Here is a 26,607-nt window from a genome sequence, read left to right as displayed (position 1 = left end):
TCCATGAATATGCCATCATATCAATGGCATGGGTTCCTGAACCATGGTCTACATGCACATTTGATGGAAACAGTGGAATGGTTACGATCGTCCAATCCACAATCTTCAGTCCATGCTCCACCCACAATGGCCAGCAATTTGGACTCTGGATTGGCATCCATGCGGACCACACATACTGCTGGTGGTGGTGAAAATTCAAAAGCTTGCGATTTATGCTCCGAAAGCCCTTTTTCAAGGAAGAGATCAATCGCAGATGAAGATTTTAATATTGACTTCCAGTTTAAACCACAAGCATTTGACGCTTGAATTTGTAGATTATATCACAACAGATCCAACAAACATAAGGGTTCCTGGACAAGGACATGGTTTGAGAAATAACTCATTCCCCTCAATGAACTCACCCTTTCTTCGGCATGGCAGCAAGCCTTGTGTACATCATAGCCATTGATCTGTATCCCCTGAGATCGCCTGATCGCAGAAGATTGCCTGTGGAAAGAGAAATTTCCAAAAACATGAGGAAAGAAAATATGTCATAATGTTTCTCTGGCTTTATAAAAGAATTCGTTTAAATGTATCAAGCATCTCTTCATTGCCTTGTTATCAATCTTGTTGCTTGTACTAGTGGGTGTGGCACCTGCAACAGATGTGGAGAGGAAGCAGTTTGCAAGACGTGGATAGAGGGGTGGAGTGATTGTAAGAGGGGAGCTATTTGATACTCACAGTACAACACATCCTGGGATACGTTGGGGCATCAGCTGTTGAATCTGGGTCTTTTCATGACCAAAACCAGCTATATGATGGGCCTACTGCAAATGGGCGTTACCCAAAATAACTCTCAGATTGAAATATTTCAACCTTCTGAATATTCAAAAGTTATGGCAGATGAGTCCAAATTCCAAGGAAAAGGGATAAAATATCCCAATCTAAGAGATTTTATTTTTTGGATATTGTCCATCTACGGTGTGAGTGTGACCCATCATAAAAACAGTTTGGATCATTAGAAGATGACCCCAAATCCAAAGGTTAAAGTCCCGACGTCCCCTATCACATGTCAGGATGCATTCTAGAAAACCTAGATTTTGAGTGGGTGCAAGCAGCATGCAGTTAATTCATGCAGGCCATCAACATTTGAAAGTGACAAAATTGCCCCTACGGTGTGGGTAAAATGCACACCAATGATGGAGATGAGTGGGTAAAATCTCAAACATTGGTTGCTAAGCAGCCGGACACCTCCAAGTTACCTAAATGCCCTCACCTTTAGTTCAAGCCGCTTCCTATGTCATTTGAAACTCCAAAGTTTACGACTCCAGAAACTAAATGCATGGAGAAATTTCCCATTGCTGCTCATGTTATATAGATTTTGAGGTATATTATACAATGGTTAGGCCCAGAATCTGTACAACATGCCCGGGTTTTGAACTTGTACAAGTGGGACCCATGATCCGGTGATTCAAGATGTTGATATTATGGACCGCACTGTGACCCATGCCCAAAATTCTTGAAGTTTTCTTCTTCTTCTTTTTTCTTTTTCTTTTTTTTTTTTGGTTTTACACACACACTCACACCCCACACACACCCATGCAGTCATGCACTCACACCACACTGGATTTTCACCAAAATGGTTACTCGAACCCATGACCTTGTGTTGAAACTCTTGTGAGTCTGCCACTGAGGCATGAGTAGGGACGCTCGAAGATGGGAAGGCTTTTAACCATTTGATTGGTGGACCAGCAAAGAGACAGGTAAGACAGCAATATAGCAACGGTCTACATTCAACCAAGAAAAGGGACAAATACATTGATGGCTAGGAATTCTTCTAATTTGCAGAATGTTTGGCGATGCTGTTAACTCTGACTAATTCACTAAAAAATGAGTAAGCATAAAACAAAACAAAACCTGAATCACAGTTGAGAGGGCTATCGGGTTCAGGGTGGGCCATCAAAGCAATTATGGCCCTGCAAACAGATTGGAGTGTCCATGCAGGGCTCCAAGCGTTCTTCAAGATGTCTAGGCAAATCTCTCCTGTCTGCATAACAAAAGAGAAGTTGGGAAGGTAGTTAAACCAATGCCAAAAGTAGCTTTAGCCAAGTTCTTATTTAACCGATTGGATGTGCACTTCATGTCCATTCAGCTTGAACCAGTGTGCCACATGCAGGGCACCTGATCTGTGAATAAGGTGCATAAGATCATGAAGATCACCTGGTATTTCCACATCAGTCAGATCAAACACATGTAGGAGCTGGGTTGGACATGAGGTTCATACACAATGTGCTGGTTTGTATGTGAAATTCTTCTTACATGCATACTATCAAATATATATATATATATATATATATATATATATATATGTGTGTGTGTGTGTGTGTGTGTGTGTGTGTGTGTGTGTGCAAAAATAAAAAGAAAGCAGTATAAAGGAGACCTCTGAGGTTAAACACAAAATAAAGCCTGCATAAAGCTACATTCATCCTCTACTCAAGAGTGCTAATCCCACTTCAACTCAGATTTCGAAAAGCTTTGGGTCTTAAATGAAGCTTCCTCTAGGAAGTTGGGGCATTTTTCAAAAGCTGAAGATGCCTCTAACATGTTTCGAGAATTGGCAATTACGGTTGCATAAGTCTTCTAGGTGCCTTGGGTCCTAATATCTTCTTCTATCTTTTTGGTAGAAATCGTATTTTATTGGGAGGACACTGCCCCAGTTCCTGCAACTTTTGGTTGTGATTGGATGCGTTATCAAATTGAACTGCAAGTGTTAGTCTAATAAAATGGAAATAACCAAATTGTAATTTCCTTAGCATACTTATGGAGAGTTTGGTCTCCAGACTGCAATTTTGTTATCCTCAAGTTGGGTATGAAAGAAACAACGGTGGCATTTGGAGGCTAACTGCCAGTTATGAATACTTTGAAATATCATTAAAGATTTATCGTTTCTTCTCACTTACACTAGTATTTGCAATGTGCATCCAAATGCGACCTTTGATAATTAAATCAATGACAACAACTGTGCATTTGTGTTTAATCTTGTTGAGTCTATGGATCAAGCCCAGAAGAGAGAACTACTTGTGTATAAACTCCATATGAAGAGCTAGAACATGGAGGAAACAAAGAGAAGCAAGAGGTCATTGTGCTATGGAGAATAAGAAGACAGGTGCTGCATATCCGATTGTTTAGTGTGCTTGTACAGGAAAGACAAAGCGAGAGAATCAAGAACGAGGGCGTCCAAAGCAGCCTAACAGTAGCCCCAATGGAGAGACAATGGTAGAGATCCAATTAAGATGGTTTAGCCATGTGCTATGAAAGATAGAAGCGGGCTGGCAGGTAATATGAAATAAGGAAGAAAAAATAAGAAAAGAAAAGAAGAGGAAGAGGAAGAGGAAGAGGAAAGGATAAGGATAGACTTAGTCTTCTAGATTGTAGATCTAACCACCCACCCACTATGATACCATGTAATTGATCACATGAACAAAAAGAGAGTTTTTGAGAGGGTTGCGAGTGGAATAATCGTTTCTCACACACCTAACATATTATTATAAAGCAGCACCAAATATAACACACCCATAAAAATTAAAATTAAATTTAAATTTAAATTTTAAAAAAAATAAATAAATAAATAAAAACTCCACACTTACACACCAATAACCAAATGCACGCACGCTACCACATCTACTACAGTTTGTACTAGGAGTTTGGAGTTCCACAGGCTAGTGACTTTCAACATGCTGGTACTATCGCGCTTATGTGAGCATGATTTTGACACATTGACACACCAACTGTACCATAAAAGAAAATCCATTTCCTAGTTCTCATTTGAAACTAAACATATCATATTAGCAGGTAAATGCAAGAACTTGGGTTCCAAGTTTAAGAATCATTATAGTTACAGAACATACGATAGGAAACCAACTTGAAAACTAGCAAAAACAAAAACACTAGAAATATCATGGCTGCAGTTATATCTAATAGGGCCAAGCATGTGAAATAACAGATGGAAAAAAGAAAACAAAATGTATATCCAGCTTTGTAACATTGAAAGTCCTAAGTTGAAAACGATTGAAGAAAAAGAATTAGGGTTTATGAGGAAGAAGAAAGAGAAGAAGTACAAGGAGATGCCGGTGGCTTGGTGCTTTTCCATAGTGGGGGATAGAGTTGTGTCAGCTCCGTTATGTTGCAGATATTGTACGCATGAAGTGGTGAACATTGTTTCAAGTACCAACAACATCAGCCGATATATCCCGCGATATATCTTGTATCCCACCCGCGCGATGCGAAACACACTAGTAGTGGGATATATCCCACATGTTCAATCCGTTGAGCATTTTCAATTTTTGATCCTTTTTTTTTTTTGTAAATAATGTTAAATAATATGAAATACATACGTAAAGGTGGGCCCCACGGTCAGGGCCACACTATGCTGGGTAACGCGCTGCTGCACCTAATCCACTCCCTTCTTTCTAGGGAATATACCCTTTTCTCGGAACAGAACAGTTGGGAGATCAACCTGAAACTTGATTTTTGAAAGGGCCCATCATGAGATGTGTGTGAGATCCACTACAACTATCAGATGTGTAATCTCATTATAGGCCCAGAGCAAAAATAAAAATAAAAATCAGCCTGACTTATGATTCAGGTGGGCCACACCAATGGAACAGTTTAGAGAGACGTCCACCCTTGATTTGTACAGGGCCCACCTTGATGAATATGTAAAATCCACTCCAACCATTAGATGCGACAGCAAAAGCTAGGAGTGGGACACAAAAATAAGGCCCATATAAGATTCAAGTGGGTCCCACCAAGGGAAACAGTGGAGGGTGAGATTTTTTTGTACATTATTTCCAATCCTATAGTCCCTCTGATCCACAGATGGAGCTGATTTTCGGTACCTATGGCGAGATCTCTCAACAAGGTGTTAAGAAGTCCCTCACACGTGTGCCAACTAAAAACAGAGATAGTATGTGCTACAGTTGGCCTAAAGCCACACATGCCACAGATGGCACATGCAAACCCGAAGGTAGAGAGGGATAGTCGAGCCCATCGCTAGGCAGCATACGACACCACGTGTACTCCAGAGAGCAACTGATGACAAGCGGTAATAAAGACATCTCACCCAAGCCTAAGGTTCGAACATCCGAGCCTCCACGTTGTGGTCTAATGATAAGTTCAGAGCTCCGAACATCGCCGCCTTGTGTCCAAACCACCATCATGACTAGCACCCCCGCATGTCTCTTTCAATGACAGCCGGATGAAATCTCACCACTGGCTCTCCACCGCTCTTCTTCCCACCACTAGTGCAAACGCTCCCCCGATGCTCAACCCTTCTATTGACGACAAACTGATTATGTTGGCCACCACTGCTTTGAACCTACTTGGATGTATCCCTCTTGAGCCTGCTTGATTTACCAACTTTTCTTTTTTTTGAAAATGTGATTTTCCAACTATTTCTTATGGCAAAATGTCTATGCGTTTGCAATTTACATACACATTCAGAAGAATCAATAACATAAAAGGCCAAAATGTCCATATTCAATTATTTAATGTACATCTATATCTGAGATTTCAGTCGCTAACTTATGCCAAAACTTCTACCGCATGTGCAATTCACATAAATACACTCTTTACACACACGTGTAAAAGGTACCTCATGTACATGCCATACGATACATGTGCCAGCATGGCACTTTGGTACAAGATCCAATCCATTCATCAAGGGCCCTAACATTATGTAGATGCTCTCGCCCTAGAATCAGATCAGTCCACTCCTCAGGTGGCCACAGTTGACAAAACAAACATAGGTATGGAAAAAAATATCTGAAGTTTTCTCACCTGTCCAACCATGCAAACATTGTGGCCCACAAGAACATACCAGATTTATTCTTGGGCAAGAACATCATACACATCCATAACTAACTGATGGATGGCTTGGATATTGCACCTGTCAGCCATGCTGGTGTGTACATGAGTTGCCTTTTACATGCGTGTGGGCTTAGATAAGCTCATAAACTAATTCAAATCAATATACCCTTTTCAATCATCCTCCCTCCTAATCATGGTCACAAGAGCATGATGCATGAAGGAATTCAGAGCTAATGAAGCATATAAGAAAGGAAACACAAAATGTGGGTACCGGCACCTTAAAATGCACATTTGGATGGAAGATTTTCGTCAAGAACCGCACTTGAGGGGGTAGCAAAGGATACTGCTCTGGAATGGCAAATGCTAGCTGAAACACGCCACCCTCATAAGGAGTTTCTGAAGGTCCCTGAAGAAAAAGCCAAGCCAGTAAACACCACATCAACACCATGACTCAGATTTCTCCCCAGCATAAAAAGGCCTACCTTGATAAGAGCAGTCCACTTAAATATATTAGAATCATCGCACACGAGCTGAATATCTGAATCCACCGCTTTCTCTCGCTGCACTTCTTTGTACTCCTTGAAAAGCCTTGCCCTTGATGCCTGTACAGGAGATGCACTGATCAATGGCCTCATATAATTAAGCTATCATGATGAGAATATTGCATCATTTTAGAGAATCTTCTGAATGTGCCTCAGATTTAGATTGCCTTGGAAAGGAACTACATAGATCGATTCTCTTTAAAAGGCGAAGTTGATTCAAATCATAATGAGAGCACCTCAACCACTTGTTCAAATGCGGACAAAAAACCCAACTGGTTGAAGAATTTGGTGATGAGTTTAGAAGGAATAGAACAGAATGATGCATGTTTAAGGTGATCGCGGTTCAATACAAATATTCCAGGATGGGATTGCACCAATGGAGGTTAATGCTTCATGTTGGTAGAAATGCCTCAATAAGGTTCTGACCATTCATCATCTTCAACATAGAGGGATGATGATCCTGAACTGGTGCATCATGTGCAAAGCAATAAAGGAAGACTGCATATTTTGTTCATTCACTGTTCTTTCTCTCAAATATTATGGGGTGCGATTATTGCGAAGTTCAGAGTCCAATGGATGATGTCTCTCACTGTGAGTGATTTCGTCACGAGTTAGAAAGTGGGTACTTGGGATCTGATTGGGAAAATATTGCGGAAATCATCAATGAAAGCTCTGCTGTGGTGTGTTTGGGATGAAACAAATGAGAGGATCTTCCAAGGGTTAAAAAAATCAGAAGCAGCGGTGCTCCGGGATACCCTGTCATTAGCCGTGAGTTGGAGCAGACAGAAGAAGGTAATGGTGGGCACTTTGAGAGTCCTGTCAACATCAAATTGCAAGGAAATTATCAGATCTGGTTGGCTCCCTGAGAAGAGCTTAGAAGATTGGAACGCTCTGCTTCATACAAGTTGAATTTGATGGGTGCTCCCTTGGCAACCTGTGGCCTAAGTGTGTTAGCGGCATTATCAGGAACAGCAGAGGAGAGGCCATTATGGAGTTTTGGGGGGTGACGGGCTTCAGGGATTCATCTTTCACAGAAGCAGCTGCACTACTCCATGGCTTGAGAATTGCAGAAAGTCACAATCTCAGTACAGTTATAGTCAAAGGGGATTCAAAAATTGTAATCATTTGGATTAAGATTACCTGGCAGATGGCCAATATCCTAGAAGAAGTAAAGGATATCAATGAGCGGCTGATTTTCTCATTTGCTCATGCAAGCCACTCTGTTAGTTAGAGGGCTGATAGCCCGATACATTGGCCAAGGAAGGCGTATCTCGAGGGTCCTTTTGGATCTTGGATGCAGGATAAGTGTGATTAGGGCCCCAGCAGACATTTCACATGGTTCTCTCTCTTTCCTATTTTGGAATGTTCCAGTGAACCATTTCAGCCCAAGTGAGGCTTTTTATGTACAGTTGTAACTCTTGCATTCCCATCTCCCTTCCCTTCTAAATAATATTCACCAATTATTAAAAAAACAAATATTCCAAGAAGCATGCATACTCTCCTGCCTGTTCTAAAACAAAAATTTGGCTAGCTGAATCACATCATGAAACACAGAAAACCAAAAACACGGTGATCGTGCCTTTCCAAACTAGAAAGAAAAGCGGAGAAGTGCCCAAACTCGATCATGAACATATAGCATGCATGGATACCTCAGAATGATTTCAGTATCTTGAATAACCAATATATTACACTTCTATTTTGTCAAATCTGCACCCATCATGTATCATGGTCATCTCCGGAAGAAAAAAAAACCTACCCCGTTACTGAGTAGCTCAAAACCAAGGTTGGTGAATAAAAGAGCAGGATTCCAGGATGGAATGCTGATTGTACAGATAGCTTGTTCTTTCTATTTTCCGGGGTGATGTTAATATAAAAGATACGCAACTATAAACACATACATTACGCAGTATTTGCTAAACAATTAAGGATTTTGATGTTCAATCAGGCATAAGAGAAAACATATGTTTACAGATTCATCTTCAGAGGTTAAAAAAAAAAAGGGTTTGATGATTCCTCAGGCTTAGATCCCAGCCTCTCCACATGCTGCCACACATGCATGCGTGTGGAACACCCAAGCTGTCCAGGAGGAGACCAATGCATAGATGCCCTGGTGGCTTGAATCTCTTACGTGCATGTCATTTTGGAACACGTGGCTGTATGTGGAGGGGCTGCAATCTCAGGCACATGGAATTAGCAGACCTCAGACAAAACATGTTCCACATATCAATAAAGATACTATGCTAGTGCTTTCATCACTTCAGCCCTACAATCATGGTATTGCAAATTTCATGTACCAGTTGATTCCATTAGGTTCACAATATTGATTTTACCTATATAAATAAAAAAATGTGTCCAAATCCAAGCGAGGTTGAGAGAGTGTATGGCTTCACAAACTTAGAGGTTGATTGGACTACGATTTTAAAATTCAACACAAAGTAGAAATATGCATAAAATAAAAGCATCTAAAACGACATATTTACTGACCTGCATAATGATTGCAGCTGGTAGTTCCTCTTACTTAAGTTCAAATAAAAAGCCTGGCCTTCAAACTGCAAAGAAATGAAGTACTGCTTTCAAATTGCTGGATACGGGCCAGTTGGAACAGCATACCCCATGAAAAATAAATATAGGAATATCAGTTTGTAGGAAGTAGTAATGCAATTCACCACTGAAGCACAAATTAACAGTGTTGCCAATACTCAACCAAATACAAGACAAACAATAGTGAAGTAAAAGGCAGGAAAGAAGAAAAATAGGGAGAATAGGGAAAAGAAAACTGATCTAGGAAACGCTAGAAGGAAACTATAGATGGAGACATCACCATTACAGTGACCCATTAAAAAAAAATGTAAAACAAGGGATGGTTTATTTTGAGGAACTAGTACTCCTGGTAAGCAACATGCTAGCCAATTCCATGCCTGGGTCAAGGAGGATTGATGTCAGGTAGGAAGGCAGTCATTAAATCTTTGTCAAGAACAATCATTAAAGCTGTCCACAAATAGCTAAAAGGCTACGATGGTGAGGATGATGTTGGGTCCTCGAACATTAGGTTAAGAAGTGTCCACAAGCACCCATTTGTAATCAAGGGGCCATGCCTCAGTGATCCACACCGTTGATATGATGGTCTGCGATGGATGGGGGGAGAGTCCCACAAATCTCCCATATTGGAAGACCCTAACCCTTCAATCATTGGCCTACAGAAAAAGTGAAAGACCCTAGGAGATTTCTGGTATCCCCATTCATGGTGGCAGATTCGTCAGATCATAGGCCTGCATCACCAAACCATGGGCCTCATCTGAACAGACTGCACATGTGAGGAAAATGTACAGTGATGCATCATGACCCTATAAATCCTCTTCATTTTTTCTTCAATCAAAACTCCCAAGTACATTGAGCAAAACAAAACATGAACTTGAAAATTACCAACAACTTCCAAAAAATTTATGAATACAAAAAGGAAAAAGAAAAAAAAAAAAAAAAAGGAGGCATTTCATAGGCAATGGCAAAGAAAAAAAAAAGGAATTTTTTTTTTTTTTTTGAAAGATCACAAGATTTGAATTAAAGAGGGAAAAAGAATACAAAAGAAAGGAGAGACAGTCCGCCGAGAAGGCAAACTCTACTAAGCTCCAAGAAAAAGAAAATCACACTCCTTAAGATGGTCTACATGAACCACCCATTCTTTGAATATACGCTTAGCCTTACTAGCTATAGCCTCTGCAGAATTAGAAATGTCCCTAAAGCATCTACCATTCCTCTCTTCCCAAACAGACCACCAAATTGCAAGAATAGCCATTCTCCAAAGCCGAGTCCTTTGTTTGCCTATGCTAACCCCATGTCATGCTTTTAGAAGATGGCCCGCCGAACCAAAAAAACATCAATTAATATTGAATCGATAGAAGAAATCTGACCATATACGGGTGATAAAAGGGAGGAGGTGATCGACCGATTCTTCTTCCTTCATACAGCATAGGCTAACATTGACTATAATCATCCCCCTTTTTCTCAAGTTATCGACCGTGAGAATTTTCTTCTTGCCAACCAACCAACCGAAAACAGCAAATTTTGGAGGGACCGAATATTTCCATATGTGGATATTGGATCTTTCACTTTTAAAATACACATTCAATATACTGATCCCAAGTCAAACCACATGTTTGCCATAATTTTCACAAAATAACAAAAAGTGTGACCAATATAAAGTAGCAATCTCTATTTATAAAGCGTAGGCTGATTGAAACTTAGAAGTGCAATTTTTTTTAAAAAAAGTATCATAATTACAGTTTGAATAACAAAAGCGGCACTTGAAAATAGATATAATTTCCACACACAAAAAATTTAAAAATGCTAGAGATATACCGTGTCTAAATAAAAATCTCCATTTCTAAATTATATACAACTCAAAATTAAGGTCTATATTTCAACCTAAAATTGAAGAGGGGGGTAACACAGCAAAGGACGAGCTGAATCCACAGCACAACCTGCTGGTCAAGGATTCTGAATCCAGCGAGTAACTCGAGGACGAAGAATAAAAACCTCAGAAGATGGGATCAGCAAGAGACTCAAGTGACAATCCAAACCAACTTCAAGATTGAAGAACAAGATGAAGGGAATCCACCATCTTCTTCTTCTTCCTTCTCCCCAAAGAGAAAATTCATTTCAATAGCAAAAGTCCCTCAGATGATGCAAGATGTATTTCTACTAAAATCTAAACTAATCAATATAAGACATTGAATCGACAACCTAACTTCTAATCCTAGACATACAAACAATAAATCAAAGTAAGCACAACAAATTATCCCTGAATTTAAACAAATGACCAAAGCGAAGAAAATCGGGGCAAAACTGTGATTACACTTGTTGGCAGAAATGGATTTCCCACATCCAGAGATGGCATGACTGGCCGGTGGAAATTGGATTTCTGCCACCCAGTGATAGGTCCCAAGTGATCACTGGCTGACAGAAATCCTTCTCCCGCCAGAGAAAGCTGCCCCACAAAAGCTCTGATACACTTGATGCATGATCTGATGTGGTGACGTGGTCCACTTGCTTGGCAACTCTCACCAGGAATTTCCAGGTGTTTGGATGCATGGATGTTGGGCCAATGGGGCCTGCAAACAAGTGCCTACACTGTAGGCCCAGAACAAATACAGCATTCCTCGTGTGGAGCTTCGCAAACCCACCTCTTTGTGGACCACAATCGAGGCCTGTTCGTTGAAGAATCACACATTGAATTTTGACTCCATTTCTTGCTGCATCAGGCAGCAATGGGTCGGGTTTAGTACAGGTCGGGTCAGCCCAAGGCTGGCACGTTTACTAAATGGACCAAGACTTCCATCCTAACCTGACCGGCAACCAATTACCCTATGGCATGACCCAACCAAGTTAATATTTATCAAGCCCAAGCCCGACCCATTTACTCATAATCTAGTTGAATGACCCGACTCAAAAGAAACCAAACTCGGTTTAAAGAATGGAAAATGGAGCTAAAGGCATGCCCACCGTGGTCCAATTAGGAGACACATAGACATGTATGTATCTGTACTTATCTTCTATAATTTTATTTTGGGTTGGGAAGGGTCATCTGGCCCAGCCCATTAATAACCTATATCAGCAGGGCAGGTCAGGTAGGGTTCAACAAGAGCCTGACTCGTATAGGTACACTTGGGAGGGGTGTGACTTGCACTAATCAAACACCGCATGCAGGAACGACTTTATCCACAAGGGCAAGACTCCTGCATTAGTTTTGCACCATTAAGAAAATAGCAATAACTCATCCTCCTCACATGTAGCACTGACATACAGTTATCCTGACCATCCAAATGGTGGGTCCCATTATGGATGGAGCATATATTTAAAATCTCATTGAACAATCAATCCTAACCATATAGTTAGTGACTACCAAATGGATGGTTAAAAGTAAAAGTGAGAGGTCCGATGTAAAGGCAAAATCATATGGTTGATATCATCTTCTCACCGCAATTTTTTTGTTATGCCCAGACATGATACTTGGTTAGTGAAAGTTACCCCACCCCACGTACCTACCTGAGTTACGCAAGAGTCCAAGTGGGCCACAATTTATAGCCCAAGCCCGACCACAACCACTACCTATTTAGCTTTCCCCAAACCTGCCTCAAAATCAGATTGGGCCATTTCAACTGCAGGTCGACACAACCAATTGTGATCCCTACTCGTGGGCGCATGTGCCCTATGGCACACGTGTAGGATCCAAACCATTCATCATGCAAGACTCATTGCCTATGTTCTTGGCCTGAAATAGGATGGCTAGCTAATTAGGTGAGCCACAGGCTTGTGTATTAATATGTTTTTATAAGAAAAATTAATTTAAATTATAAAATATTTTATTTTAAAAAGTTTGTGTGTGTGTGTGTGTGTATTGAAACGTAACAACAATTTTATTAGAAGAGTGCCAAGAAATCACCAAAACTATACAAAGGAAACAAAAAAAATAAAAATAAAAACCCACAAATAACAACAAAATATAATCAACACTCTCCCCACCCTTACACAGAGTCCTATTTAGCAACAAAGCCAATCGCCCTTGCTAACACCCAACTAGGATTGTGGCTTACTGATGAGGGCATCCGAGCACTTACACGAGTTTATCAGAGGAGGAGGAAAGCTGAGGCCCCAACCCCAATTTCATTATGGTTGGATGATCATTACATGGGGCCCAGTCGACCCAATTCGAGTTCTTAGCCGCGTTAAAGACCCCACATGCATGGTTGTGCATTTTTTTAAGACCCCACACTAGAAAGATGCATGTGGATTGTGGGTTGCTTATTTGAAACTGATTGATACATCTTTGGACTTTTTGGACGTCACCTTGCCTAACCTGGACCACATCTAGATGTTACAAACGTTAGACCATATCATTGCATATCTTAGACACATCAATTTGATTATCCAGACCATTGGATATGTTAGGAGACTCGGGTTTAAGTGTACGGACACTCTAGTCTGCACATCCAAGCCATGGATACGTTGGACCACATTCAACCAAGCCGTTGATCACGTGTGGACGTACCTGTTGCACGTTGGTGATCATCCTTATGCCGTGTGGCACATCTTTATTTCTGCTGTATTTTTCAATTTTATTTTAAGTTATTAGAGATTTATGATTTGATCTTGACAGTTGATAGATTCAAATGGCCAAGAATAGTTCTAGACTTAGCGTTTGCTTAGGTTTTCCTATATATACTTGTTTGAGACTCAAGACTTGAGATGATGGACATATTAAATGAATTTTTCTACATTGCTTTCTTTTGAGCAAGAAAACTTCATGTGAATGGAATTTGGTGTGAAGCCATGGAGGGATTCCAAGTTATCTTTTTTATTCCTATCAAGGTATTTCTTTCTTCTCTCTCTCTCTCAAACCATCTTTTATCATTGAATATTTTCTCTTCTTTCTCAAACCCCTACTCCATCATCATCGACCAAACCGAACCAACCCCACCACACCGTCCGTTTGACTGTACGGACGTGCTCATACACTACATGGACCTATCCGTACAATGTCCGTACAGCCAAACGGCCTCCCTCTCATTGATCATTTCTCTTCTTTTCTATTTTATAAAACCCTAGCCTTTTATAAAACCCTAAATTCCCAATTTTTTTTCCAAACTCAAACCCTAATCCATTTAAACCCTAGCAAAGAGCAATTAAATCCTCAAATCTAAAACGAATCTTATGTAAATGGAACTTCTACCTTACATTGGGCCATTTCTGATCAAATAGCGGGATTGTGATGTAGTCATGAACTTGATCTTAATTGAATATTTGATTTCTCTAAATTTGTGGTAGATTGGCTTTATTTTATGTTTTGATTTACTCTGTTAATCCGTTAATTAATTTATTTGCATCATCCTAGTTTAGGCCATCCATCTTGCATCAAATTTTGGTATCAGAACCTAGGATGTTGTCACGTCTGCAGTTAATAGTTTTTTCCATCTTCATCACATTGCATTTAGGGAATTTAGTTGTTAGTCATTCCCAATTAGCGTACCAAGTTTATGCTCACTCATAGCGGGCGTGGTTTTGGTCTGCACACCACAATGAATTTGGACCAGCTTGCCAAGGCTATCAATGTAATCAATAACCGCATCATGGCCATCGAGGACCAAAGTAGAACCACTGGTAACCAATTGGCAGCCCTCCGGAATAAGACCAATACTCGAATGATCGAGTTGGAAACATGCCTCCATGCAGACCGTGAAAATTTGGAATATAACCAACCCCTAGGCGGGAGGTCAAGGTGGATACGTGAGAGAGAGTGTGGCCGAGGTGTTGGCTGTGGTGGGGGGTGTACATAACCGTCCCTTAGAGAGTACCAAACCCACCCCGATCCCGATGAGCGAGTGATGAAGAGCGTAAAGATTGAAGCCCTGAGTTATAATAGTCGCTTAGACCCAAAGGCATTCCTTGACTGGCTTGCAAACATAGATATTATTTTGAGTGGTACTACATGCCTGATAGCGGTCGGGTAAGGTTCACCAAGATGAAGTTGGTGGGCCAAGCCACGCTGTTTTGGACAAATGTTGAGCGAAAGATTGAGAAGTCTACTGAAGATCCAATCTCACGGTGGACTGAGATGAAAGAGATCTTAAAGAAAAAATATATTCCCCTCTCCTACCGCTAGAGGCTTGTGGATCAGAGGCAGTCCCTCCGTCAGGGATCTATGCCCACGGTTGATTACATCGCAAAATTTGATTAGTATATGATGCGATGTAACATCAGGGAAGACCTGTTAGTGACCCTTTATTGCTTTAGAATGGACCTCCGACTAGAGCTTCAACGTGAGCTCATTCCTCATGACATCGACACCTTAAAGCATGCATATCAAGTGGTGCAAGAACACGAGCGGTATCTGAAACCGCAATTCGTGAGGTGATTCGGCTCACACGATTCCAATGTCAAGGCCACTCCCCAGGGAATTAAGCCTAATTTTGGGAGTCATCCTAATGCCCCTACCGGCACTTCGTCCAACAACTGGGATGTGAAGGGTAAAAGTTTAGCTATTACCAGCTCGAGGGGAGGTGAGCAAGCGCGGTGTTACGACTGCCAAGGATACAACCATTTTGCATAAAAATGCCCTATAAAAGAGCGAAATAAGGCCCTCGTGATTTGCAAGATGGGTGGGAATGACCACGGCGATTATGAAGAAGTCTATAGGCCCAAAGTTGATGCTAGTGATGAAAAAGCTAAAGAAGTTGAGGCCACGCCACTTACAGTTGTAAGATGCGCCTTGGCCCAAGCCAAAGAAAGTGATGATGGCCACAGGAATTCAATTTTCCATGCTTACACCAAGTGTGGCAACAAAAACTGTAAAGTAATACTTGATAGTGGCAGTTGTACCAATGTGGTCTCCACTAGCACTATACCTTGTTTGGGTTTGAAGCCCGTCCCTAATCCTCAGCCCTATCGAGTTTCATAGTTTGATGCATCCTTGATACCAGTTTCTTAGCAGTGTCTTGTTCCCATTCAGTTTTCTTCCCACAAAGACACGTTATGGTGTGATGTTTTGCCTATCTATGAATGTAGGCCATATCATTTTAGGCAGACCTTGGTTGTATGATCGTGATATGATACTATTTCGTCGTTCGAATACGTGTTACTTTTATTTACAAAGGTAAGAGGATCAGGTTAAATCCTCTCCAGCCCAAAAGCACCCCTGAAAAGAATGGTGACTCGAAAGATGTGAAGAAGCATCAACCTAAGTCTTTTCACATAATAAACGCCAAAGAGTTTGAAAGAGAGGTTAGAGTTTATTCGGTGGTGTACGCCCTTGTGGCGTGAGAGGTTATCTCTTAGGTTAGCATAGAGTTGCCACCAGAGGTGATTCCAGTATTGGAGGAGTTTCACGATGATTCCCAGAGGATCTACCTAATGAGCTTCCACCCATGAGAGACATTCAGCATGCTATCAATTTAGTCCCCGGGTCGACTCTACCAAACCTCCCCCACTACTGAATGAACCACGCGGAGCATGCGGAATTGAAGAAGTTGATGAGCTTCTTCGGAAATGGTTCATTCAAGAAAGTTTGAGTCTATGTGACATGTCAACCCTCCTCACGCCTAAAAAAGATGGCATGTGGCGCACGTGGGTGGACAGTCGGGCCATCAACAAGATCACAGTCAAGTATCGATTTCTTATACTGCGTCTTAACGGCATGTTGGATATGATGGCCAGTGCCACGATCTTCTCTAAAATTAACCTCAAAAGTGAGTTTCATCATATGCGTATTCGCACATGAAATGAATGGAAGACAGCCTTCAAGACAAAGGATGGGCTTATCCGAGTGGTTGGCCATGCCTTTTGACTTGACTAACACTCCAAGTACGTTTATGAGAGTGATGACCCAGGTGTTGAGGCCCTTTATGGATAAGTTGCTGGTAGTATATTTTGACGACATCCTCATTTATAGTACCTCCAAGGAACAACACCACCATTTGAGGCAAGTTCGTAATGTCCTTCAAAATAATAAGCTATATGCCAACCTGAAGAAGTATTATTTCATGTCTGATAAAGTAATCTTCTTAGGGTTCATTGTTTCATCTAAGGGCATGTCTGCGGAACCCGAGAAAGTCAAGGCTATAGTAAGTTGGCCCAAACCGCAAAACATTCATGAGATGCGTAGCTTCCACGACTTGGCTACTTTTTATAGGCGGTTCATTCAAGACTCTAGTTCCGTTATAGCTCCTATCACGGATTGCATTAAAAATGGAGAGTTCAAATGGACTAATGCTGCCTTCAAAGTATTCAAGGAGATTAAAGCTAAAATGATTAAAGCTCTTGTTATACGTCTTCCTGACTTTTCTAAAATATTCGAGGTTTCGTGTGACGCATCTGGTATAGGTATAGGTGAAGTGCTTAGCCAAGAAGGGCATCATGTTGCCTATTTTAGTGAGAAGTTGAACAAGGGGAAACAATGATACTCCACCTATAACAAGGAATTCTACACGGTAGTGCAATCCTTGCAACATTGGCAATATTACCTACCACCACAAGAGTTCGCCCTGTTTTCTGACCATGAGGCCTTGCAATACCTCAACTTCCAAAAGAAATTAAACCTAAGGCATGCCAAGTGGGTTGAGTTTCTCCAAGAGTACGCTTTTGTTTTAAAACACAAACCCATGGTCGAGAACAAACATGTTGATTCCCTTAGCCGTAGAGCGGCGTTAATTCAATCCATGAGCGTGGAAGTCACTGGGTTCAATCATTTGAAAGAAGAATATTCTGTGCCTAGATTTTGGGAAGGTGTACACATCACTTTTGGGTGACCAATCAAGGAGCAACAATGGCTTTGTCCTAATTGATGAGTTCTTATTCAAAGGTGACAGACTCAGCATTCCCCGCACCTCCCTATGGGATTTTCTAGTTTGGGAGCTTCATGCCGAAGTAGCCGGTTATTTTGGTAGAGACGAGACTATTGCTCTTGTTGAGGATAGATTTTATTGGCCCGGTCTCAAGCGAGATGTTGCCAAAATTATTGGGCAATTTAGGACTTGTCAGCTGGCAAAGCAGAAAAAGCAAAATATCAGGTTATATACGCCGTTGCCAGTTCCACACACTCATTGGCAAAATATCAATATAGATTTCGTACTTGGGCTACCCAAGATGAGCAAAAACCATGATTCCATTTTTGTGGTGGTGGACCCTTTTTCAAAATTGACTCATTTTCTTCCATTTTCCAAAACATCAGATGCCTTCAAAATTGTCAAGCTTTTCTTTGGAGAGGTGGTTCACTTGCATGGTTTGCCGAAGAACATCATATCTAATAGAGACGTGAGGTTCATGATTTTTTTTCAAAAGACACTTTGGTATATGATGGGTACAAGACTCCAATTCTTGATAGCATACCACCAACAAACTGAGGGTCAAACGAAAGTGGTCAATCAAAGCTTAGGTAACCTATTGTGATGTCTTGTGGGTGGTCATATTAGGACTTAGGATTTGGTTTTACCAGTTGCGGAGTTTGCTTATAACAGTTCAGTCAATAGGCCGATAGGCACAAGTCCTTTTGAAGTAGTTCATGGTTACAAGCTTAGGAAGCCTGTAGATCTCATTCTCATGTCAATCTCCCATGGGCCATCAAAGTCTACAAATACATTTGAATGGCATATTCATGATTTGCATAATGAAATTAAGAAATAGATTACCATGAGCAATGAAAAGTATAAAATATTTGTTGATTCTCATCACAAGTATAAGGAATTCCTAGGAGATTATATGATAGTTCAAATAGGGACAAAACGGTTTCTGCAAGTGGCCGTAAAGAAATTACAAGCCCGTAGTATTGAGCCTTACAAGATATTGAAAAGATTGGGTTCTAATGCGTATGTTGTGTATCTTCCACCTAGTATGGGCATTGGTTCTACATTCAATGTGGAACATCTTGTGTCATTTAAAGGTCCAACACTTTCACCCACTAGCCCTTCTCTCGACCCTCACATTGATCTAGATAGTGGTGCTCCCAATCCATTTCATGACCCATGGCTCTTGCCAAACTAGCCTTCTCTTCTTTTTTTACCTCATATACCATCCATGCCTACCAAAAGAGAAGAGACATAAGGTATCTTGGATGAACGAAGCCGACGATGAAACAGCCGACGATGGTGTGGGAGTGACGATGAAGCCGACGATGAAACAGCGTGGAGGTAACGACGACGAAGCTAACTGCGACGACGAAAGTGACGATACCAAGCGGACAAGATCTAGGGGTATCGTAAGGCCTGAAGGTGATTGGATCTTAAACAAATCAAGGGAAGAAGTGTCCATGCAAACAGCAACAACAACAAACAATTGGACTCTGGTTAGAAGGAAATCGTGGGATCGGGTCAAGAGGAACAACAAATACGACTGCCTGCCTACCCTTTTTGTGAAGAGATACCTTGCGGGTTGGTTCCCCTTGAACCTCGAAAGAGTTTTCGGGAGGGTTGGGGCAGTTATGGATGTGATTATGCCTAGAGATAAAAGCAATGGTCTTTACAGGGGCTTCGCCCTCATCAGGATGAGCTCTGAAGAAGAGCTTGCTAGAGCTATATCCATGCTTCACGGACAAAGCTTCGGTGGAAATAAACTCCTTGTGCAACGTGCAAGGTTTGGTCCGAATAATATTCAAAAGAGGCTGTTTCCTGATCCCAAATCAAACCTTAAGCATGGTGTTGTCAACACCACCGCTGACTTGAGAGCAAAGTTTTATCGGGACATGCTGGTTAGATCGCCTCAACATAAATCGCAAACCGAGAAGCAGACATCCCTGCCTGTTCCGGAACCAGAAAGGGAAACCGATCTCCCTAAAACTGAACAGCAGGTATCCCTGCCTCAACCAAAACCCGGAAGGGAATCCAATCTCCCTATGGCAGGTAAGGAGTTTTCTCCCTCCATCCGCATTACACATGACGAGATCCTCAGAGCCAAGGATGCACTGAAGGATACGATGGTGATCTTGGCTCGTGAAGACGCTACCATTCCTCAAATCGACGACTGGGTCGATGAATGCACAAACATTCATGCGGGTTCTTTTAGCTTGCGTCCTATCGGATATAATGAGGTTTGGGTTAAAGGCGATCCGGGAGTTAATTTGGCAGTTCTGCTTGTAGCGGGGGCAATTCACAGGGACGGACCGGTTAGAGGCGTGCTATCTTGGAACGAGTTCTCTATGTTTGGAGACGAGGATATATGGATCCTCGTTTGGGGAGTTCCTCTCGAACTCTCGAACGAAGATTTCTTCGTCGCCGCTGCTTCATGTCTGGGTTCCTTTGTGGAACTAGATTTGAAGACGAAGAGGGGGGTGGAGATGGGGGTGATAAGAGTTCGAGTTCGAAGAAGGAAGGGATTACCCCTCCCTACTGCCATCTCCGCCATCATCGATGACAGGGTGATCGAGCTTCCAATCCAAAGGGAAGGTTCGAGCTCCCCCCTCCCCCGCTGGGGGGAACTATGGCGGAGCAGGACGCCGGTGCAGCCACTGACATCAACCTCCGATCGAAACAGGGAAGAAGATGATACATGCATTCAGTACTCCCATAGTGTAGCGGATGATTTCAGAGCGGTAGGTGAAACCCATGAGTATTCTGACTCGAGGCAACCAGATCGATTGCCACGTGGTGAGAATCCATCCGCTTCTCAGTATCGAGACGCCCATCAGGACAGTTTGCCCGGATCGATGGACATACGTGGCGATAGGGTTGTAGCCTCTAGATCACGCAAATCTGTAATCGGCATGGAGATGTTGACACATGCTAATCTCCTGGGAAGGAATGGCGATCACCAACCTCGCATTGATAACTCTAGTACAGATCTGAGGACACATGCTCCCCGCTACGAGGAGATTGAAGGTTCGAAAGGGATGGACCATTCATGTGGCAGATATATGGCACCCTGCAGCTTCAGTACTGAGGCACATTTTAACCCCAGCTCCGAACCGGCTTCAGATCCTATTCCGGGTCCTCAATCCGAAGCAGAGTCTCCTTCGGGTCTTCATGCTTCTGCTTTGGGAAACGACCCGTCACCTGCAGCAGAGTCCGATCCTACCCCTCTCGACTTCAATCGTACACCTGACCTTCTCGAATCTTCCTCCCATTTCGGGATTCCCCTCCTTCCATGCACATGGCAATCTTGGCTCCTGAGTCGAATGCGATCCTTCGGAGCACTGACAACATCAATGGGTTCCCCTCTCAGGAAGATGAGAGCCTGCAACTGCAACTGATCCCGTATGACGCGTCTTCTAAAGCTCCAATGTTTGACGACGACTCATCCTTCTTCTTGCAATCCCTTTCTTCCTCCGTGTCCCACATATCAGATGGCCTTTCACAAACATACGATGAAGCAGAACTAAACGTTCTTTCCCTTTTCTAAGATTCTTCAGGGACAGAGGTCATTCTCGCGGAGCACATCCAAGTCAGAAGTGGAAATCCTGCAGTCAGGCTGCTTGAAGATGAACAGAGGGCCTCCCTAAGCAAGAAAATCCAAAGGAAGAAATGGATTCGCGATGCTATGGGACACATTGGGAGATTATTAGGGTTATCTTTCGGCGATTGTCCAGAGGACTTCCTTGCCCTATTCCAGTGCGTTGAGAATAGAGGTAGATCGTTGGAGCCGAATAGACATTCCCAGAGACGAACCCCGAGAGCAGGAAAAAAGAGGGATCTGAAAAGGAAAGGCATCATCTCTGCATCCAAGCTACATCTCTTCAATGAAGAAGCCAAAAAGGGTCCGCGGGGAAGTGAAGTGCCCTCATGAAGATGGTTCCACGGAATGTTCGGGGGGTGGGGGTCAAAGCAAAAAAGACGACTCATCAAGGATACCTGTAGTAGATGTAATCCCCACATTATTTGCCTACAGGAAACCAAAGTGAATCGATTCGACGATCGTCTTATGCGATCGCTTTGGAAGGCTTCAAATGCTAAATGGGTGGTAAAAGATGCTTCTGGTAGCTCTGGGGGTATTCCGATTGCCTGGAGGTCAGCAAGGTGGTCTCTCCTCAACTGTACAGTAGGGAGTTTTTCGATCACAGCTATTCTTCGAAACAACGCAATGGCTACGGATTTCTTAATCTGCTCAGTTTATGGTCCTACCAACAATGAGCTGAGGGTAGATTTCTGAAAAGAATTATCGTTAGTTTGTCAGAGTTTCAGCGGCCCTATGTGCTTTGCTGGAGACTTCAACACCATTAGATTCTTGTCTAAGAAATCCACAGGGAGTAATCTGAAGCCTCATATGGTTGCCTTCTCCGATTGGATCGACAGTAACTGCCTGATCGATCTCCCTTTATTCAGCTCTAGATTCACCTGGACGAATGGGAGGCTCGTCCGGATTTTGTCCAGGTTGGATCGTTTTATTATCTCCACCGATTGGCTGGACCTCCTACTTCCTCCTCTTAATCTATCATGCCCAGGACCACTTCTGATCATTGGCCCCTTTTTTAATCGGCGGAGGAGGAAGACTGGGGTCCCAAGCCTTTCCGTTTTGATATCTCCTGGCTCCATGTTGCAGGTTTCATACCCATGGTGGCTGGTTGGTGGAAGGAGTTGCAGTCCCATGGCTTTGCAGGACATCGTCTCTGTTCCAAGTTAAAAATGCTGAAAGCAAAACGCAAGCAGTGGTCAATGGAGGAGAGGCGAAGATCGGAAGAAGAGATGGAGTCGATCCTGGTAGAAATCCAGAAAATCGACACCACTATTGAACAGACCCCAATGTCGTAAGAGGATCTGGCGAATAGAATCAATCTCATTCAATCCCTCTCAGCTAAACTCCTTCAAGGCGAAGTGTCGTGGAAGCAAAAAGCTCGGGCTAAATGGATCAAGGAATGAGATAGGAATACAAAGTACTTTCACAGCCTAGTCAACATGCATGCAAAGGTCAATCGCATCAATAGCATATCCATCAACGGCAATCGAATAGAGGATAGAGAATCGATTATCAGGGAAGCAATTTCATATATTCAAAGACTCCTTCATAACGAGGGATGGTCCAGGCCTCGTCTGGATAATCTTCCGTTCCTACCTATCAGCGAAGATAATGCTATCTCCTTGGAGCAGCGTTTCTCTATGGAAGAAGTTAAAAAGGCAGTGATGGAATTAGCCGGAGACAAGGCCCCCGGCCCATATGGCTATCTGATCATCTTTTTCCAATCCTTCTGGGATATTCTTCAGGATGAGGTAATGGCTTTCTTCAATGAATTTCATGAAAGAGGGAAACTTTCAAAAAATATTGGGTCGACCTTTATCAAGCTTATTCCAAAGTTTCCTGGGGCTTCAGAGTTCAGGGAGTTTAGACCAATTAGTCTAATTGGTAGTACGTATAAGATTTTGGCGAAGGTCCTTGCAAACAAAATGCAGAAAGTGATCGGCTCTATCATCGCTCCTAATCAATGCGCCTTCATTCCGGGTAGACAGATTATCGACGGAGCTCTTATTGCAAACGAATGTCTCCACTTCTGTCATCGGTCAAAGAAGAAATTCGTTTTCTGAAACCTCGACATGGAGAAGGCTTATGATCACTTTGAATGGGATTTCCTTCTTTATTTGATGAAACGCATGGGGTTTGGGGAAAAGTGGAGGAGCTGGATTAAGGAGTGCATCAGTTCGGCTCGTTTTTCAATCCTGTTGAACGGATCGCCTAAAGGATTCTTCAATAGCTCTCGTGGGCACAGACAAGGGGACCCTCTATCCCCCCTCCTTTTTCTAATCATTGGCGAGACTTTATCTGCGATGCTTCTTAAAGCCCAAAGGGAGGGCATCCTCAGGGGCATTGAAATGAAAGGATTGCAGGAATCGATTACTCACGTGCAGTTTGCGGATGATATCCGTATTTTCTCTGAAGCGAGCACAAAATCGGTGTCCAATTTGAGAACAGTTATCAGGTGTTTTGACGCAGTAGTGGGATTGAAGATAAATATGTCCAAATCCAAATTGTATGGGATTAATCTGGATATCCAGGAAATCAGTGACTTAGCAGAATCAATGGGATGTTCCTCGGGGTCCTTCCCGACTTCTTTCCTCGGCCTTCCTCTATGTCTTGGGTTGCCCAAAAAACACCAATGGGACAAAGTTATTCACAGATTTCATCAACACCTGTCTGGGTGGAAAGGGCGTTATCTTTCTATTGGGGGTCGTCTAACGTTGATTAAAGCAGCCCTTTCTAATCTTCCTACTTACTTCATGTCCCTGTTTCGTTGCCCTGCAAAAGTTCTAAACGATATTGACTCCTTGCGACGCAACTTTCTATGGAGGGGCAAGGGTGAAAAGAATAAACTTAATCTTATGAACTAGAAGCAGGTATGCTAGCCGATTATAGATGGAGGAACTGGTATAAAAGATTTAAAGCTGATGAATCGGGCTCTTTTAGGGAAATGGATTTGGAGACTTTGTACTGAAAAGGACTGTCTGTGGAATAAAATCATCAAAGCTAAATACGGGAGCTCTAAAGGGGGGTGGTGGACGAGCAAGTCCTCTTTATATAGGGCTTCTGCTTTATGGAAAGGCATTTGCTACATGAAAGATGAGATGATCCAAAGGATTGGATTTGAAGTTGGCAAGGGAGACTGCATTCGATTCTGGCTGGACACCTGGATCAGCGAGATTCCTCTCAAAGACAGATTTCCCACCATTTTTCGGTTAGCAGCAAATCGAAACAGTTTTATAGCCGAGAACTACTCAATTCAAGTAGACAAGGTGGCCTGGAACATTCAATGCAGACGAAATATGGAGGATTGGGAGGTTACTGATTTTGTGGATCCGATGGATAACTTACAGACTGCTCTCCCTAATCAGAAGCATAAGGATAACTTCATCTGGAAGGTAGCAAGTCGTCTGTCTTCTTTGTCAGATCGTTCTTCAAACAACTATCGACTCCCAACAGTGTCTCACCTCATCAGAGCCCTCATTTCATCTGGAAGTATGCAGTTCCTACTAAGTTATATGTGTTCGGGTGGCTGGCTGGGAACATTAGAATCCTCACTTAGGATAACCTTAGAAAAAAAGGAATGATCCTTCCTAACGTCTGCTTATGTTGTATGTCCTCTGAAGAAATTGCAGATCATTTGTTGATCCACTGCCCGTTTGCCTACTCGATTTGGACTGTGATTCTCTCTTGTTTCAAGATTAATTGGTGCTTTCCCAAAGATGTTGACACGCTTCTCAGGGCTTGGCACGGTATTAGAATGGACAAACCAAAATCTCGGATCTGGCACATGGCAATTTTGGCAACTTGGTGGGCCGTTTGGACAGAAAGAAACAACCATTGTTTTCGGAATGAATCGAAGCCCTCACACTTAGTATCCACTTTTGTTAAATGTTTGATTGCTGAATGGGCATCCCATATGGATGGGTTCAATGTAGATCTCGCCTTTCTCAAGGCTTAGTTGGTTCTGCTATCTCAGCAGGTCTTTTTCTTTTTCTTTTTTTTCTCCTCCTTTTAATACAAGTTATCTTTCAAAAAAAAAAAAACATGTGGTTTCCACCAAACATGGAGGTTTTCAAAAGTATATTGTTAAGTGGAAAAACCGGCCGGAGTCAGATAGCACTTGGATCACCGACAACGAGCATCAAAGACTAGACCCGAATCTTCTAGAGCGTTATCATAGTTTTATTTTGGCAAAGGCAAACTCTTCTCAGCCAAGGGGAGTTGATGAGAGCATCTGAGCACCTACACAAGTTTATCAGAGGAGGAGGAGAGCTAAGTCCCCAGCCCCAGTTTCATTATGGTTGGATGATCATTACATGGGGCTCAGTTGACCCAATTCGAGTTCTTAGCTATGTTAAAGACCCCACATGCATTGTCGTGCATTTTTTAAGACCCCGCACAGGGAAGATGCATGTGGGTTGCTTATTTGGAACTGAATGATACTTCTTTGGACTGTTTTGACGTCACCCGGCCTGACCTGGACCACATCTGGATGTTACAAATGTTAGACCATGCCATTGCATATCTTGGACACATCAGTTTGGTGATCCGGACCGTTGGATATGTTAGGAGACTCGGGCTTAGGTGTATGGACACTCTAGTCTGCATATCCAAGCCATGGACACATTGGACCACATTCAACCAGGCCGTTGATCACGTGTGGATGTGTGGGCGTACCTATTGCAAGTAGGAGATCATCCTTGTGCCGTTGATCTGTTGGGAGATGGGACACCGCATGCATGGACCATTGAATAAATGCTGGTCCAAATTTTCCAGCAATTAGAATACCTTGAACTTCTGATCAATCCCCACTAAAACTCCAACAAAATTTTCAAAATCCCTAAATCAGAGAGATTGAGAGAGAGAGAGAGAGAGAAATACCTCAACCGAGCTTCAGAGAGAGAGAGAGAGGGCGTGCGTGGGTAGGGCTTCGGCAACAAGAACGTGGGTGGAGAGAGAGAGAGAGAGAGAGAGAGAGAGAGAGAGAGAGAGCGAGAATAGAGATCGACAGGAAGAGAGAGAGGAGGGAGAGATCCAGAGGAAGAGAAAGAGAAGAGTGGAGAGGGGAGAGGGGCGAGAGAGGGATTTGGAGAGGGCCGAGAGATGGATCTGGCGCGTAGGTACGAGAGAGAGACAGAGAGAGGAGATAGCGGATTTCCTGCGAAAGCCTTGCGCAGGAAGTTCATGCGCTGGTATGCTGAGTGGGGTCACCGTGATGTTTATGAGAAATCCACACCGTGCGTCCGTTTTGAGAGATCATTCCAGGACATGCGACCAAAAATGAGGTGGATCC

The 26,607-nt window shown here is 42.6% G+C and overlaps 1 protein-coding gene across 2 annotated transcripts; it reads right to left on the bottom strand.

The window, feature by feature from the left end:
* Positions 1-243: 243 nt before the first annotated feature.
* Positions 244-26,452, bottom strand: LOC131257070 (protein PEROXIN-4). 2 transcript variants are annotated; one of them, XM_058258200.1, is made up of 7 exons: positions 26,196-26,452; positions 25,992-26,072; positions 8,874-8,938; positions 6,330-6,449; positions 6,125-6,253; positions 1,897-2,026; positions 244-486 (listed from the first exon to the last, which is right to left on the bottom strand). In XM_058258200.1, the coding sequence occupies exons 3-7, from the start codon at positions 8,877-8,879 to the stop codon at positions 398-400; spliced, it is 474 nt and encodes a 157-aa protein (XP_058114183.1). In that variant the 5' UTR covers positions 8,880-8,938; positions 25,992-26,072; positions 26,196-26,452; the 3' UTR covers positions 244-397. The 2 variants fall into 2 exon arrangements, with proteins under 2 accessions (XP_058114183.1, XP_058114182.1); XM_058258199.1 differs by lacking the exon at positions 25,992-26,072 and having other exon boundaries at positions 26,196-26,451.
* Between the last annotated feature and the right edge of the window lie 155 nt (positions 26,453-26,607).

The sequence above is a fragment of the Magnolia sinica genome, chromosome 1, assembly GCF_029962835.1.
Source record: "Magnolia sinica isolate HGM2019 chromosome 1, MsV1, whole genome shotgun sequence".
Lineage (NCBI taxonomy): Eukaryota > Viridiplantae > Streptophyta > Magnoliopsida > Magnoliales > Magnoliaceae > Magnolia > Magnolia sinica.
This window is presented reverse-complemented; position numbering and strand designations above follow the sequence as displayed.